The following is a 15,172-nucleotide window of genomic DNA, read 5'->3' as shown; positions in this document are numbered from 1 at the left end:
GTTTTTAGTCTCATTCCACCGCAGGTTAAGGTTGCCAAGAATTAGATTATTGGCATCTCCGAGTGCACCATGAGCTATCCGGTCAGATAAGTGTTCCCCGAATGCGGAGGTGTTACCTGGAGGATGATAGAGAAGATGACAGAGTAAAGTTCCATTATCTTTGGTCTTAATGTTGGTTGAGAGACATTCAAATGTGTTGTATTTGTATGAATCTATTTCCGTGATGACCATGTTGTCTTTATGGATGATAGCTACCCCTCCCCCTCTTTGGTCTTGTCTGTCTTTGTTTATGATGGAAAAACCAGGGGGTACAAGCATGTCTAAGCATGGTGAGGCTAGCTCATTGAGCCAGGTCTCCGTGATGAACGCAATGTCAATGTCATGTGAGAGGATGGCCTCTTCTAGTTCCGTTTCATGCAAAGAAGACGACCTGCAGTTGATGAGCAAGCAATTGTTGAAAAGCTCTTTGTTGCTGGGAATCGTTTCTTTGGGCGCCCTAGGTAGGGTGGTGAGGACAGGTGGTCTCGGGGGTTTTGTGCAGGGAAGGTCTTTTTGGAGACCCGTGATCACTTGGATTTTGGATTTAGGGGAGTCAAAGGGGGGGGTGTCACAAGAGCAGGCTAAAGCGGCTGCTTCAATGTCAGACATGGATGCTTCTGTTTTAGTGGGTCTTGAGGTGGGGGTTTGGTATCAGTATTTGAGTGTCTCTGAGCCCTAGTTGGAAGGATTGCGATTTTAGAGGCTATTTGTGGCCAGGGTTCCGTGTCCAGTCTTGGGAATCTCTGAAGCAGAGTTTCGAGGGTTTCTGAGGGCCAGGAGGGGCTCTTGTGGCTGTTGGAGTTGGAGGTGGGGGAGCCCAGGGGGGAGATTGGTGTGGTCTGCGTGCCTTATCAAGGTTGGAGAGGATTTCGGACAGGCCCCGGGAGATCAAGTCTATCTGGTTTTCTAGTGACGCGAGTCGATGAGCCACGGAGTCCTGGGAGGGGGTGGGGGCAACCTGGGGGGATTCGCTTTGTGTGGTGTAGGTCGGGTTTGTGGAGTGCTGTTTCTTGCTCATTGGGTAGGGCAAGTTGTCCCCTTTTGTAAACCTGGGAGGGGGGTGAATTGGGTCATGAAAAGAATTTGAGTTTCTGAGATCTATGCAGGAACTAGTGAGGTTAGGGGCCACTGTCGGCGTAGCTTGTTCCTGATGTTGCGATGGGAGGGTCCAAATAGGGAGTGGAATTGTGTTTTCCTAAGGGAGTTGTGGAGCATGGTTAGCCGGTGTACTGTAGTGTGAGGTGACGGGGGAGGTGGGGGTATGGGGTGGAGTGGATTGTGTTTCCTTTTGGGCCTATTCGCTGTAGATGGGAGCTGGGTTACGACGGGTCGGGGTAGGTGTGGGAGAGCTTTTATAAAAGCAAACAAACAAGCAGGGGCAAGGATTACTCAATCTAGAATCTGCAATCCCAAATGGTAAAAGTCTATATATCATCTAAGCTTATTGCTTTGCTCCGCCACTGTTCTGTTAATATCGCCCAGGAAACAATGATACAGTTCTTATTCTGCCGCATATTTCAGAGGCTCTTTAAATCGTGGCTTACCACTGTAAAAGAGGGATGTAGTGTAGAAATGATTCTACTGTCACTACAGTACGTGTTGAACTAGTGTTCCTATAGGAGGCTTAGGAATGCCATACTGCTGTCATTACTAGGTAATGGAAGGAGTGAAGACAGTGCCTAAAAAGTCTTAAAGAGGAACCTATTAACTGATCCTTTTGTTATGTTTTTTATTTCTGGAGTTTCATATTTTTAGATTGGAACACAAGGAATGTTGATGTGATGTTATTTTACGTCCGAGTCATCTTGTTTGGCACATTTCTAATATATATTAATAAGAAAGAATATTGCCATTTTCATCTGTTTTAATTAGACTGTATTGCAAATCTCACTCTAGCAGGAGGTGGTTGTTTAGTCAGGCTGCGGTGGTTGTGTTTAAGGTTATTGAGTGTGTTGTGAGAGTGATTAAGAAGGATGAGATGATACAGGCTCTAAAGTTAAATCCTGTGCTTCTCTTAAAGCTGGTGTGAGAAGTGGCAAATCATTGACCTGCTGCAAGAAGGATTGTGGAAGGAGCTTCTGGATAATCACAAGCCGGAAATATGCATCTCTGATTGGTGAGTCTCTTGCAGCCCTCATCTTCCTTACATTTGATTTACTTGCCATGTTTTCATATACAATAATTAAACTGAATATTAGAGACTTCTTCTCGTCCAGCTGTTGCTCTTCCCTCCCTTCAGGCCTGGCATCTGTACTTGAGATACCTGTTGATTATGCTGTCTCCGCTTGCTTCGTAATCTATTAAAATTAATATTCTTATACTCTCACTTCAGGCCTGCCTACCTCTTGTCCTTTAAGTAGACGTGTTAAATTGTTACTATGCTTACGTATAGTGGTGCATTTCACAAACATTCTTTTTAGGCAAAAGTGTAAAAGTTTCACCATTTGAGTTAACGAAAAATCTCACATGATTTGTGCACATATTAACCTGGTTTGAATATAAAATGTCTCTTAGAGAAACATTTCTCCTCAAATAAGAAATGTTCTTCTCAAACTAATCTCCTGCTAGTATCTCGTTTGATAGAGAAATGTTACTTGTGATGCTGGTGAAATTTAGTGGTATATGTGTAACTTTGTGAAAATGATGTGAAGCTCATAGAAATAGTTTTGCACACCCCAATTTTTACCCTCCAGTTAGACTTCTGCCCCTGTAATATGGGACTTGCCTACCCTATTTGCCACTCTGCGTCATGCAGTTGCTCCCCTTGTTTGTAAGTAGGGTGCTTCATGCAGTTGCTCCCCTTGTTTGTAAGTAGGTATTACCTCTTGTTTTCTGGTTTCCCCCTAACTGTGCATCTTGTTTTCTGCATGCACACCTATTGCTGCCCTTTCCTTGTCCAACTGCTACTCTGTTCATACCTATAGACTCCATTTCCTCTCTCTCTCCCAGCTGTATTCTCTACGTTATGGTAATTAAATGTTTTTATTCATTGTTCATTTACCACATGGTCTTCAGTGCAATCGAATGGAATAAAAGGGGACTTTAAAATTGAATGAGATGCTAAAATTATGTAAAACTGAACAGTGGTGTCAAAGTAAACTTTTAAAGTATGCAGAACAAACAGTTTTTCTGAGCCACCTCAGCACAATTGCATTTGGTAAATTTAAGTTCGGAGGAGGAGGACGTGGCGTCCATACAAAGACCTTGCCCCTCTTGCAACCATCCCACACATAGTTACCAATAATTCATTGACTTCACTGATCATTGGCCTAAGGTGCTTACTCTGAATGCCGTTGCAATATCCATGATGAGTGCCCTCGTTTAGCACTGCTGTCCAATGGTGTCAAGAACTGTTGGACTCCAACGGATAACTATGTTCCTTCGATTGTACATGTGACTGTCCAATGGGTAGCAATGACTGAAGATGAAGTCTTACTCCAGGAGTTAGTTGGCGGAAACTCAGATACTTTGATATAAGTATAAGCACTCTCATATTTCCAGTCAATAGTTCTTTTCCAACCAAGAGAAGTATTTGCAAGTAGGAAAAATTGTGCCAATAAAGTAAAGAACAACACTAAAATCCAGACGCTCCAAGCAAATTCTAGGTAGACTTGCAACTCTAAGCAGAGTCGTAGCATTTGCCCATTAAGACGCTATGCCACAAATTGCATTGTGCAGTCTCTTCTGTGTTATCCTTCTGGAAAGGGTTTGTGTGTCCTCTGCAGTCTATGTGAATTTTTTGTTCTAAGGGTTTTGATTGCAGTAAACAGTCAATAGGATAGAGATGCTACACATGGTATATTAGTTTTAATATGTCTGCCAGGTGCATGAGAATTAGGCTTACATTTTTCATTCAGCGATGTAGCCAATAACACAAGTTATATTGAATAGAAATTCCACCCAGGTTCAGGGTAGCGTAGACCATTTCACAATATCTTAGTGTACACTGAATGACACTGCCCAGGAACCTGTATTCAAGGATCTGGGGCAGTGGACATAGTTCACTGAGAACATTCAAGGTCTGAACTGAGCTCTTATTTTTCTGGCCGTGCTTAACCTAGCAGTCATATTTATACTGGAGGTCTCTTAGTGTCCTTGCCAGATAACTGACTTTTATGTCTTGGGACTTCTCCATTAAAGTCATAAGCATATGAATAGTTCCGCCCACGTGCGGGAATCCCGGAGCACTTATTCATAGAATATCTTCTTAAGTGCAGGTGCAGATGTTCCCCTTTCTTCTGGAAGGCCTGCAGAACACATAAGAAAGAACTTACTATACATCCTAGAAAACAGGCTACAGTGGAGGAAGGTCTTCAAGTTGTACTTAGAAAAGGGTTAAAGTCCCAATTAAATGTGCAATTTGAGGAACATATTTTACAATTCAGCTCAAATCTCTTTCACAAAACCCTTTCTGTAAAATAAGAGATGGATAGTAGAACTGTGTAACCCCATAGGCTGCTATTCTGTGAGTTTAAAATAGTGACTTTGCCTTTAAGGACCCAAAGACAACCAGTATCCCATCATGCTCAGCAGGTGGCAGTTGCCTCAGTTCTCTTTTTCTTGTACCTGTTGACAGGATTCTGGAGCATTGAGCTCTGCCTTTTAAGCGTTTTTTCCTTCAAAATTCACATGTGGATTTTTGTATTCTTTCATTGACGTCTCTCATCATCCTCTCACTGTTAAAGCCTTTTCTGACAATTTTGAGGCATTTTGTCATTTATTATGCCATCTCTGTTTGATAAGTGCCCTGCTTGTGGGAGGAAGAAGGCCAAGTCAGACTCTCACAACATCTGTATACCCCGCCTTCCATCGACACATGTTCCAGAGCAGTGCCAACAGTGCAGGGCATTTTCACATCGCACCCTGAGGGAGCGAGAGAAGATTTGCCTTCATGGCAAGGCAAAACTAGGCATACAGCAAGTTCAGTCTCAAGATGGTACCCCAGAGCGAAGAGAGGGTCATTCCTCTACCATGGCTCTTAAGTCTGCCTTTAAGGAACGTGGAAGGCCTAAGAAGAGTGTCAGCCTGATAATGATATCCATACCAATCGATGTTGAGGGAGTCGACATCGAGACCAGGTATTGTACCATCCTACTCGCTGTCCAAGCCTGGTTCGCCATTGAGAAAAAGATACAGATTGACGCTGAGGCGAGGTAGAACTTGTGTGCCGTCAAAGCGCTATGTAAGATCAACATCGAGTTGGGGTAATCTATCGACGCCTAGGAGCAGTTTGACATTGAGGCAGAGGAGATAATCATAAAGGAAAAGGTCGATGTGGAGTAGTCAATGGTGGTCATTGTCGAGGACACAGGGAAAGAAGAGAAAAGGTTGCAATTCTATTTGTCACCTGATTCGGAGTACTCGAGTGCCTACTCCCCCTCTTCCCTGATAGTACTCCAATCTCTCCACCACCACCTCCTCAACTTACAACAACACCTCTGCTTCATCCTTCTCCTGTGCTTATTTCTCCAGCGCCAATGCCTCTGCATGTAGCACCACCAATGCCTAGATCGTGCTCCCGAACGCATCATCGGTCATGCCATCACAGGTGCCATTCAAGGCATTCATCCTCTTCCAGGCGGTGTCGCTATCACAGCCATCTACCACAATTCATGAATAGTACAACCTCCAGACATTGATCAAGGCACCCAGCATTCTTTTCTGCATCAACATTACGATGTTCGCCGACTGTTGGATTCTCCACCTCCTCGCATCTCTCCGGTCGATGACATCACCACTTTCCAAGAGGTTCTGGTGAAAGGTGCGGCAAACCTTAATATTCAGATATCAGTGCCCACACCTTCCACATCGGTTCTATTTGAGACTGTACTCCAGTGGTCAGCTTCAAGACCTCTGCTTTCATAGGTGCCAGGTCTTTTGGAGCCAGCAGTGGAACTCTTTTGATCCCAGTCTCAACCAAAACAGCTCCTTTAAGGCTACAGAAAAATTATGAGCCTCCTGAGCAAGATCCTCTTTTCCTCCGATCGGATCCACCACCTGACTCTGTGGTGATTCTTGCGGTCAAGTAGCAACATGCTACCACCCCTGCTTCTTCAGTTCTGCCTGATAAGTAGAGCAAAAAATTGGACTCTGTGGGTCGCAAAGGTTTGCAACATGACTGCAACTACCATGAAAGCGACCAGTACTACTGCCCTCTTGGGCAGATATGATCGAGCGCTCTCGGACTGTATCTAACAATTTGCAGATGATCTTTCCAGGGACAGAAGTGAAGACCTCCTAGAGATCGTTAACAAAAGTCTCCTGGTGTCCAGCCAAGTCAATAGCGCCGCAGCAGACTCGTCCTTTTTAGCGGCACATGAATATTGTTATGGGATTGCCTTAAGGCGGCATTCTTGGCTCCGCCTCACACCTCTTAAATCAGAATCACTAAAGATTTTAAATCTTTCTTTTTTTAGGTCTGCCCTCTTCCACAGCCATGAAGAGAATGAGATGGCTAGCATTAAGTCTGAAATGGAGATTCTTAAAGCTATCGGCCTAGAAAGACCTTAGCAGTGCCCGTTTTACCCTCAGAGGGTTTATGCCCCTCATTGGTAACAGAGTTGCCAGCAGCCATAACAGCAGCTGTCATAACAGCAGCAACAGTGATGGCAATCTAGAGGGTGTTTTTCCCAACAGCCTCCCCAAGGAGGTAAACCACCAACCTTGAATCTTCCCTTCCCCCCTTTTCTATTACCCACTCCGATAGGAGGAAGCATCTCACACTTTCTAGCAATGTGGCAAACAATTCACAAAAGGCGCCTGGGTTGTGAATATTGTATAAAATGGCTATTGTCTCAGATCCACTAGTCCTCCCACGACCATACCACCCAAACCATCCAGCCGTCATTTGCACATGCTTCGGGAAGAAGTCCGCATCTTGAGGTCATCCCTCACAATCTACGGGGTACAAGCATCTACTCCAGATATTTTTGGGTGAAGAAAAAAGACAAGAACGAATTCAGACCCTTCTTGACTTAAAATAGTCAACAAATGGATTTGGCGAGAAGTTTTGGATGCTGGCTTTGAATCCGATCTACCCCAAACTACACCAGGGTGATTGTCTCTGTTCCACAGGCATCCTATACACTTATTTTAATGTACCCATGCCAAAGAAACACTGCAAGCGCTTGAGGTATGTAGTAGGGCAGGACCACTATCAATACCAGGTTCTTCCATTTAGCCTCAGGTCGGCACCCAGAACTTCTCGAAGTGCATGGCAGTAGTTGCTGGTCATCTCGAGAGACACTGAATCCCTATCTAGACAATTGGTTAATCAAGGCATCAACTTCACAAGAAACCCAGCGGCAATACAACTGGACATGCAATGCTCTACAATGGTTGGGTCTTCACATCAACCACAACAAGTCAGTCTCCACTCCAGTTCAGACTCTGGAATACTTGGGGGCCACCATCGACACAGTGCAGGCAAGAGTGTTTCCTTCAGACGAGAGACTTTCATCAATCCGTCGGAAATGTCAATCCCTAATGAAAGCCTGTTATCCCACGGTGAGGTCAGTGTCATCCATCCTCTGCTCCATAGCATCTTTTATCTTCCTTACTCCGAATGCAGGCCTCCTTACTCCGAATGCAGGCCTCCATATGCATACCCTTCTAGAATCTCGAGGACCAGTGGGATCATGCAACTGGGAAGACATCCCTACTTGTACAGACTGACAATATGACCACCATGTATTACCTCAACAAGTAGTGGGCACGAGATGCAGACCCTTACCCCACCAAGCCCAAGCAATCTGGAGATGGCTCATAGCCAGAAACCTGTGTATCATGGCAGCTCACCTCCCATTTCTACAAAATGTGCAGGCAGACACCGATTGCAGGGTTCTGCTAGAAAACCACAAATGGGTCCTTTGTGGCGACGTTGTGCAAGACCTCTTCAGGCTATGGGGTTCTCCGCACATCGACTTTTTTGCCACCACAGAAAACAAAAAATGCCAAGACTTCACCTCAAGGTACTTCCAACAATGATCTCTCGGGGATGTCCTATGGATTGACTGGTCAGGCAAGTTTCTTTCCGCCTTTCTACCAATCCCTCTGATCCCGGCACTCTTCCTCAAACTGTCCTACTCGAGGGACACACACATCCTGATAACCCTGAAATGGCCATGTAAGTGGTGGTTCACGGACCTCCTTCACCGGTCACAGCGTCCACATCTCAAGCTGCCATGCCGACCAGTCCTGCTAACGAAGTTTGGATGCCAGATGGTTCACTCTAATCTCTCCTCTTTAAATTTGGCAGCATGGCTCCTGAACTAGTGCGGTATTGACACTTACACCTGCCAAAACACTGCATGGAGATTCTCGAAGAGGCTAAGTGGCCGTCTACCCGTACAGCATATGCCTTCAAGTGAAGGAGATTTTGTATTTGGTGTTCCTCCAAGAACATAGACCCTACATCTTGCCAGGAAGAACTCCTTCTTCCCTTCTTCCTCCATTTGGCAAAATCTGGCTTGCAGTTCTCTTCCATAAATGTTTACTTGGCTCTTGCTGCCTACAGAAAATGTCCTTCAAAATCCCAGTCATCAAAGATTTTCAGAAGGGTAAAAGAAGATCTTCCCTCCCATCAGGCGTTCTTCCCCTCCCTGGGAGCTTAACATAGTTTTTTTTCGTCTCATGCAGGAATCTTTTGAGCCCATTCATAAGACATGCTTGCAGCATCTCTCCTGGAAAGCAGCTGTCCTTATAGCAGTCTCATCGACTCGTAGGTTTAGAGAAAGCTAGGCATTATGCGCTAATGAACCTTTCATAGACTTCCACTCTAACAAGGTAGGTATGAGGACTCACCCGAAAATGCTTCCGGGGGTTACTTTGGATTGTCATATTAATCAGACAATCTTTGCCCACCTTCATCCAGAATCCGTAAACACCGGCTGAAAGAACGCTTCATTCCCTAGATGTAAGGTGGATCTTGAAACTTCATCTAGCTAAGACGTGCAACATCCGTAGACTGGACCAACTATTTAACTTGTATGGCCCAGTCCATACAGACTTAGCTGCTTCCAAAGAATCCATCTTCCGATTGATAGTTTCCTGCATATTTTTGTTACCAAAAAGTCAACAAGTCTCTGTCAGCTAGACCTAAGGCCTATTCTACTAGAGGAAAAGCAGCCACTGTTGCTATAATGCGAAATGTCCCTATTGCCAAGAATTCTATGGCAGCCACGTGAAAATTTGTTCACACATTCACCAAACACTATTGTTTGGATTCAGATGCAAGAGCAGATGCTCAAGTAGCACAAGCCTCCCTCAGAAATCTATTTGCTTCTGTTCTTTCCACTGTGATTCATAGGGCTGGGTTTGCTATTCAATTCAAATGCTTATGACTATTAATCGAGATTCCCCCACGAGAGAAGGTCTGGTTTCAAAACTGTAATCCTGGTTCTCTCTTGGGGGAATTATTAGTCTTGCATATCACTGACACTTCTCGTCAAAAAGAACTGAGGCAATTACTGAGGATGATGGGATACTGGTGGTATCTTGGTCCTTAAAGGCTCACAGTCACTATTTTAAACTTGAGTAATAGCAGCCTATGGGGCTACACAGTCCTACTACCCTTCATCACTTACTTTACAGAAAAGGTCTTACTTTAAAGAAAAGGGTTTGTGAAAGAGATTCTCCTCAAAGTATGCCTTTATATGGGTACTTTAACCTTCTTAAGAATCTATCCACTATAGTCTGTTTTCTAGGCTGCATATTATGTGCTTTCGTAAGTGTTTCTGCAGGCCTTCCTAAAGAAAGGCGAACGTCTACACTTAAGGAGCTATTCTATGAAGAAGCGCTCTGGTATTCTCGCACATGGGCGGAACTATTCAAATGCATATCCCCCAAGCGAGAACCGGGATTACAGGTAAGAAACCATACCTTATTGTTTGAGTTATTGATACTGATGCAGGGTAACAATGCTGGAGGTGTGCTAGTTAAGTATGTTTTCCGGGGTTACCATAAGAAATGGCGTGATCATTCAGATAGTTCCAGAATCAAGACAAAGGCTACAGTCAAAATGGCACTAGCCAAATAGTCAACAGGAAAAGGAGCAACACCACTCTGGGTATAGAAATGGGGGGATGTGACCTCCCACAATGTCATGGCTATTAAAGGGACACATTGAGGTAATATAGGGTCATCATACTTGCAGTCCTGGAATACTCAGCAAGTCTTGGAGCTCTCAGATGAAACCTCAGATTTTGGGTCTATTCCAGCCAGCTGGACTACTAAGTTGTTGTGGCCCTGTGCATCTCATTCCTCTAGGGGGGAAAACCTCCATGCATGAATCAGTCAGCGTGACCTAAATTTTAGTTTTTTGGATCAAGGGCCAGCTCCTCTCTTCACATTAGGCAGTGCAGCTGTTGGACTTGGCCCTTTCTACAGGGTCTCCCCATTTACCTTCAACCCCTCCTGTTTTCTGAACCCATTTTGTTGACTTTTAGGACTCTGTGCGCTTTGCCATGGCTATCGATTGCTGAAGTGCTTCTGCTGAGTCCCCTGAACATGGTATAATTGGCTTACATGAAATTGGCACATTAAATGTACTTATATGTCCCTAGTAAAATGGTTCTACAGGTGCTTTTTTTTATTGTCCTCATTCACCTCAGAGATGATGTCCATTTTTTATTGCCCTTATTATCGAGAGAGATACTGATCGCTGACGGGCTTACTACAATAGGCACCAACCTTTCTGTGGCTGTCTTGTATGGTGTAAACCTCGGTACTGCTTTAGTGTTCGAAGTTTAGGGGGCCCTATAGCAGTTCAGGAGTATTAGCCGGTGTAATCACTGGACATGCTTATGATCTTATATTGACATTATCCTTAAAACTTTACTGCAGCCTATCCGGGCTCTCCATCAATACTAATAACATGTTCCAGAAAGCTTTCTTATTAGACTTTTTCCCCAATAAATCCATCTTAGACATGTATATGAGGGTTTGCAACCATTCAGATTGTTGTGGTGGTATACTACTCACCCATTTACGACAGATTTCTCTTCTGGCTAGTAGTATTGCATAAAACAGAAAATCTCTAACACTGCTCACAAGGTCTTCAACCACCCCAAAGATAACCAATGAAAGGCTTACCTTCATTTGCTGACCAAAAATACCGGACATTGTTGTTTCCACTTTTTTCCAGAACTCGCTGATTGTGGGGCATTGATAGAACATATGCACATCTGTGCTTTTTCCAACCCACATTTGGCACAGCTGGTTCGGCTTCCTTTCCCCATCTTAGATAATTTTTCGGGTGATATATATGCCCTATGAAGAAAAAAAAAGGTGGGTTCTTCTTGACAAAGCAGGTTTGACAATGAGGTAAAGTGTGCACATAGATACTTGCCAAATATTATGCAGTTGCTCCCTCTGCAAATAGTTTCCCCACAGTTCATCAGCCAGCGTGAATTCTCCATCCATGGTATCTTGAAGGTGCCATTACCAGAGTGCTACTTCCTTATTTCCTGGTGATTTTGTTACCAGTTGACCTAAGATGTTGCCTACACCCAATGTAAATTTTCTACTTTGCGCCCAACTTTTTAGTTGTAGATATTTCAATTTTGAGAGGGTACCTTTCATCAGCCCATTTAAATCATGCCAGGGTAACAGATTTCCTAGTTCTACCAGTGCTTTACCTGTAAATTAAATGCTGCTAGTAGGCCTGCCTCACTCATTTTGTCACCCACTAAAATAGCCTTTTCAAAACATGTCTTAGGTCTGCCATTGCAGCCTGTGTGCAGATTTTAAACTGCCATTTTAACCTGGCAAAATAAACCTTCCTTTTTAGGTCTCGGCTAGACAACGCATGCGCTGTCTTTTTGAGACATGTTGTTTACTGTTAGCAGGCTTGGAGGCTGCCCATTACTTGCCACTGAATCGCTCCGAGGCCACCGTACATTGCGTGCTTCCTGCTGGTCAGCTCTGCAGTGGTTTCTTCCCTCTTCTGACATCCGACCTCCCCCTAGAGCATGGCCCAAGTACATTTACCCTTACACTGCTCTCGCTTTTGGGAGCTATTTCTTTTTGTTCAGCGACTCTACAGAGTGCATCTTTTGTAACTGGCTTTGTTGTCTGCTCCTTTCTGTTGTCTGTGTTTGGTTGTTCCCCCTCCCTCCCATCGTGGTGCCCCCACACAGCACAATAAATGAGCCAAAAGGCCAGATGCATTTGTTCCGTCCTCTGACTTTTACCTTTGTTATAGCACAAACTTAACCCGAAAGTGTTGGAGCACCGTTACACAGGGCTGCTGGGCAAGTTAGAAAGCCTATCTATCCTTCCCACGGACAATACACAACAGGAATTTATCAATTTAGTAATATTGTGTGGTTGGACAAGACCTGGAGTGGCAGAGCGCTTTACATAGTAGAATGCTCAGACGAGAAATAAATAGACCCGAGAACAGATTTAGTTCAACAGGGTGAAACATTCACTATTTTCCCATTGCAGGGTTTTGCTGAAATAATAGCAATCTGTTTTCAGATCGTAAGGCTGATTACGAGGGTTTACAGTACTTCTAACTGCCTCCCTCGGTGATCCTTCACACAACTTCTGAAGTTTTGCACACTTTTCGTCCCTTGTACCAGTACACTGAACAAGAGAAAATTAAGCGTGCTGGTGTGAACGTGGCTCAGGGATTCAAGTCTCCGCACTTTAAGTGCTTGCCCACACTGTCACCTTTAAACGCGGGTTGTCAGGATTTGAAGCACAGTTTGTCCTTTTTGGTTCTGAGACATTTGCAGCAGTGTATAATTTTGATGGATCTGTTGTGTTTCTATCTAGGACCCTAATTCTATATGCCCTTATGTGGTTATAACAAATAGTATCCTTATAAAGGCATAAGAATCATATCCATATTTAGTAATAGCCAATGCAGTCCAAATGCGGCAAGGCTACTCCCCTAGACTCCTAGAAAGTACAACGCGTTCTTTAAACAAACCAAGCCTCCAGCAGCCAGGGAATTCCCCCTGCTCTTGTTTTGATTTGCACAAGAACTCCTAGAGTCCAGAAAGAACTGTTAGTTCTTAGTGACGTCTTATGTCCAACCTTACGTCAAACCCGGCACCTTTCAGGTATAAATATACCAACGTTGCCTTAAGCAAACACACGGTGGTTTGGAGCAGAGCGGCTATCTACTTGCCGGAAGCCCAGCTGATGCGAGAGCCGAAGGAAGCAGGCCCCCCCTTTTGACGCACTAAGAGAGACTTTGTCTTTTCTCCTGCCGAGAAAATCCAGCTCCGGTGTTTCCAGTCACCCTTGCTGGTTGCTGGGAGATAGAGTCCTGAGAGAGATACAAGAACTCTTACATTCTATTACCAAGGTACGGAGCTGACTAAATCCTTAAGAGAATTCTTGATTCAGATTCCTTGGCAAAAACCAACTTAACTTAAACTGCAACTTACTTACTCCTTCCCACGTATTAGGCTTAGGTCAGGTACACCGGGGTAGGCGTATTTAGAAGCACCAGTTGAGTACGTTAGTCAATGTTTTTATGTATGTATATATTTTATCCATTTTAAAGTATCATATGGCTAAGAAACCATATCAATGCTTTTACAGTATTATTTCATAATACTACTTTTACTGTACGCACTTTACTTCATGATAAGTATTGCAATTGTGGCAATTCATTTCTCTTGCATGAGAAAGAAGACTGCTCAATAAATAACACCTTTTATTGAAAACCCCAGTCTCTCTATTTCTCTGCACTCTGGTGAAACTAAGTATGCACGATTGACTGAGTGAAATAGCGGTCTATTGTTTTCACACAACTCTAGAGATACACTCTTTATTCTGAGACAGCGAAGTTGTCTAAATCAAGAGAGTTAACTCTTTCCTGAACATTCGAGAAAGTTTCTAGTGACCTCTGAGCTAGCTGGCAAAACGAATTAAAGTCTAATATAGTCAGTAGAGACCTAGTCGACCTCAGTCCTACGTCTACACTGCTGTTTATATTATTCCAATGCGCAGAGCCTATTGGGAATATAGGAACTACACTACATGGCGTCCAATGTTTGGTAAGGCGATAATCTAACGCAAGACACTAGAGTAACTCAGTCGTGCTTTTTCACACAGAACCCCTTTTTTTTTTTTGTCCCCATACGCCACTTCCCACCTCTTCTTTTCTTGTACCGCCCTTGGGTGGTTTTCAACTCCACCATGAGAGGTTATTGTCTACTGCCTAAACTGCAGGCATGTAATCCTGATACAGATGGAGAGTATCGCAGCCTTGCCTGATGCAGCACAACATGTAGACCACATTAACCTCCAAGAGCTTCAAAAGTGACTTAATCATTGGACCCCTTTTCCTCTCACATCGTTTCTATCATATATTGTATTATTTAAGCTTCCCTTGCCCTCACCCAAAATGATTTAGAAATAAAGTCCAATACTGGTGCTTCCTTTTATTTTGGCCGGTCATGTCTAGCTTAGCTATGCCTCTCATAGCTCTGATCCACATTAAGTCTGTCGGGGACTCTGGCGATACCCATAATTTGCATATTTCTCTCCGAGCAATCAAAATGGCATAAAAAAACAATTTAGATTTATCATCAAGGCCCTTACCTTGTATGTCCAATCTGCCCGAGATGATCTGTTCAGGGCTTACCTTGATATATAGCTCCATCATTTTTGATAGCTTTATACTTACAGCTGCCCAAAACTCTTGAATTTCCGGGCATGTCACAAACATATGTATATCGTCTTCGTTTGGACTTTTGCATTTAGGACACAACACCGTGCCCCCATCCTTAAACTTAGCGAGCCTCTTTGGGGTCCAATACCAATATGCCCTGTGGAGAGTGAACAAGTGATTCCTCCTTAAATTTGCAGGTTTTACCACTTTGTAAAGAATCAACATATCTACTTGCCATTGTTCTTCTGTAGCGATCCTCGGCAAGCACTCTCCCCACAGGACCTCCGGTAGTAGAAAAGGGCCGTCCTCCATTTCGACTATAGCCCAGTACCATGTCGCCACTTCTTTCTTTATCCGTGTGTTTGAAGCCAGCTTCTCTTCAAACTCGTTATATTGTCCGATTAACTTTTCTTTTCCTATCGCCCAGCTTTGTATCTGAAGATACTTGAATTTTGCAAAATTGCGACCCCAAAGTTCCTCACAAACCGCCCACGGTAACAA

At 43.9% G+C, this 15,172-nt stretch overlaps 1 protein-coding gene across 3 annotated transcripts in view; it reads left to right on the top strand.

The window, feature by feature from the left end:
• LOC144782133 (F-box only protein 27-like) overlaps nucleotides 1-15,172 on the top strand; it is a 572,295-nt gene that overhangs the window by 521,092 nt on the left and 36,031 nt on the right. For all 3 annotated transcript variants that reach the window (XM_078661310.1, XM_078661309.1, XM_078661311.1), the window contains one exon: nucleotides 2,060-2,155. In XM_078661310.1, coding sequence (XP_078517436.1) covers nucleotides 2,060-2,155 — 96 coding nt within the window. The remainder of the gene's footprint in view (nucleotides 1-2,059; nucleotides 2,156-15,172) is intronic.

Source organism: Lissotriton helveticus, chromosome 9, assembly GCF_964261635.1.
Source record: "Lissotriton helveticus chromosome 9, aLisHel1.1, whole genome shotgun sequence".
NCBI classification, from domain to species: domain Eukaryota; kingdom Metazoa; phylum Chordata; class Amphibia; order Caudata; family Salamandridae; genus Lissotriton; species Lissotriton helveticus.
This window is presented reverse-complemented; position numbering and strand designations above follow the sequence as displayed.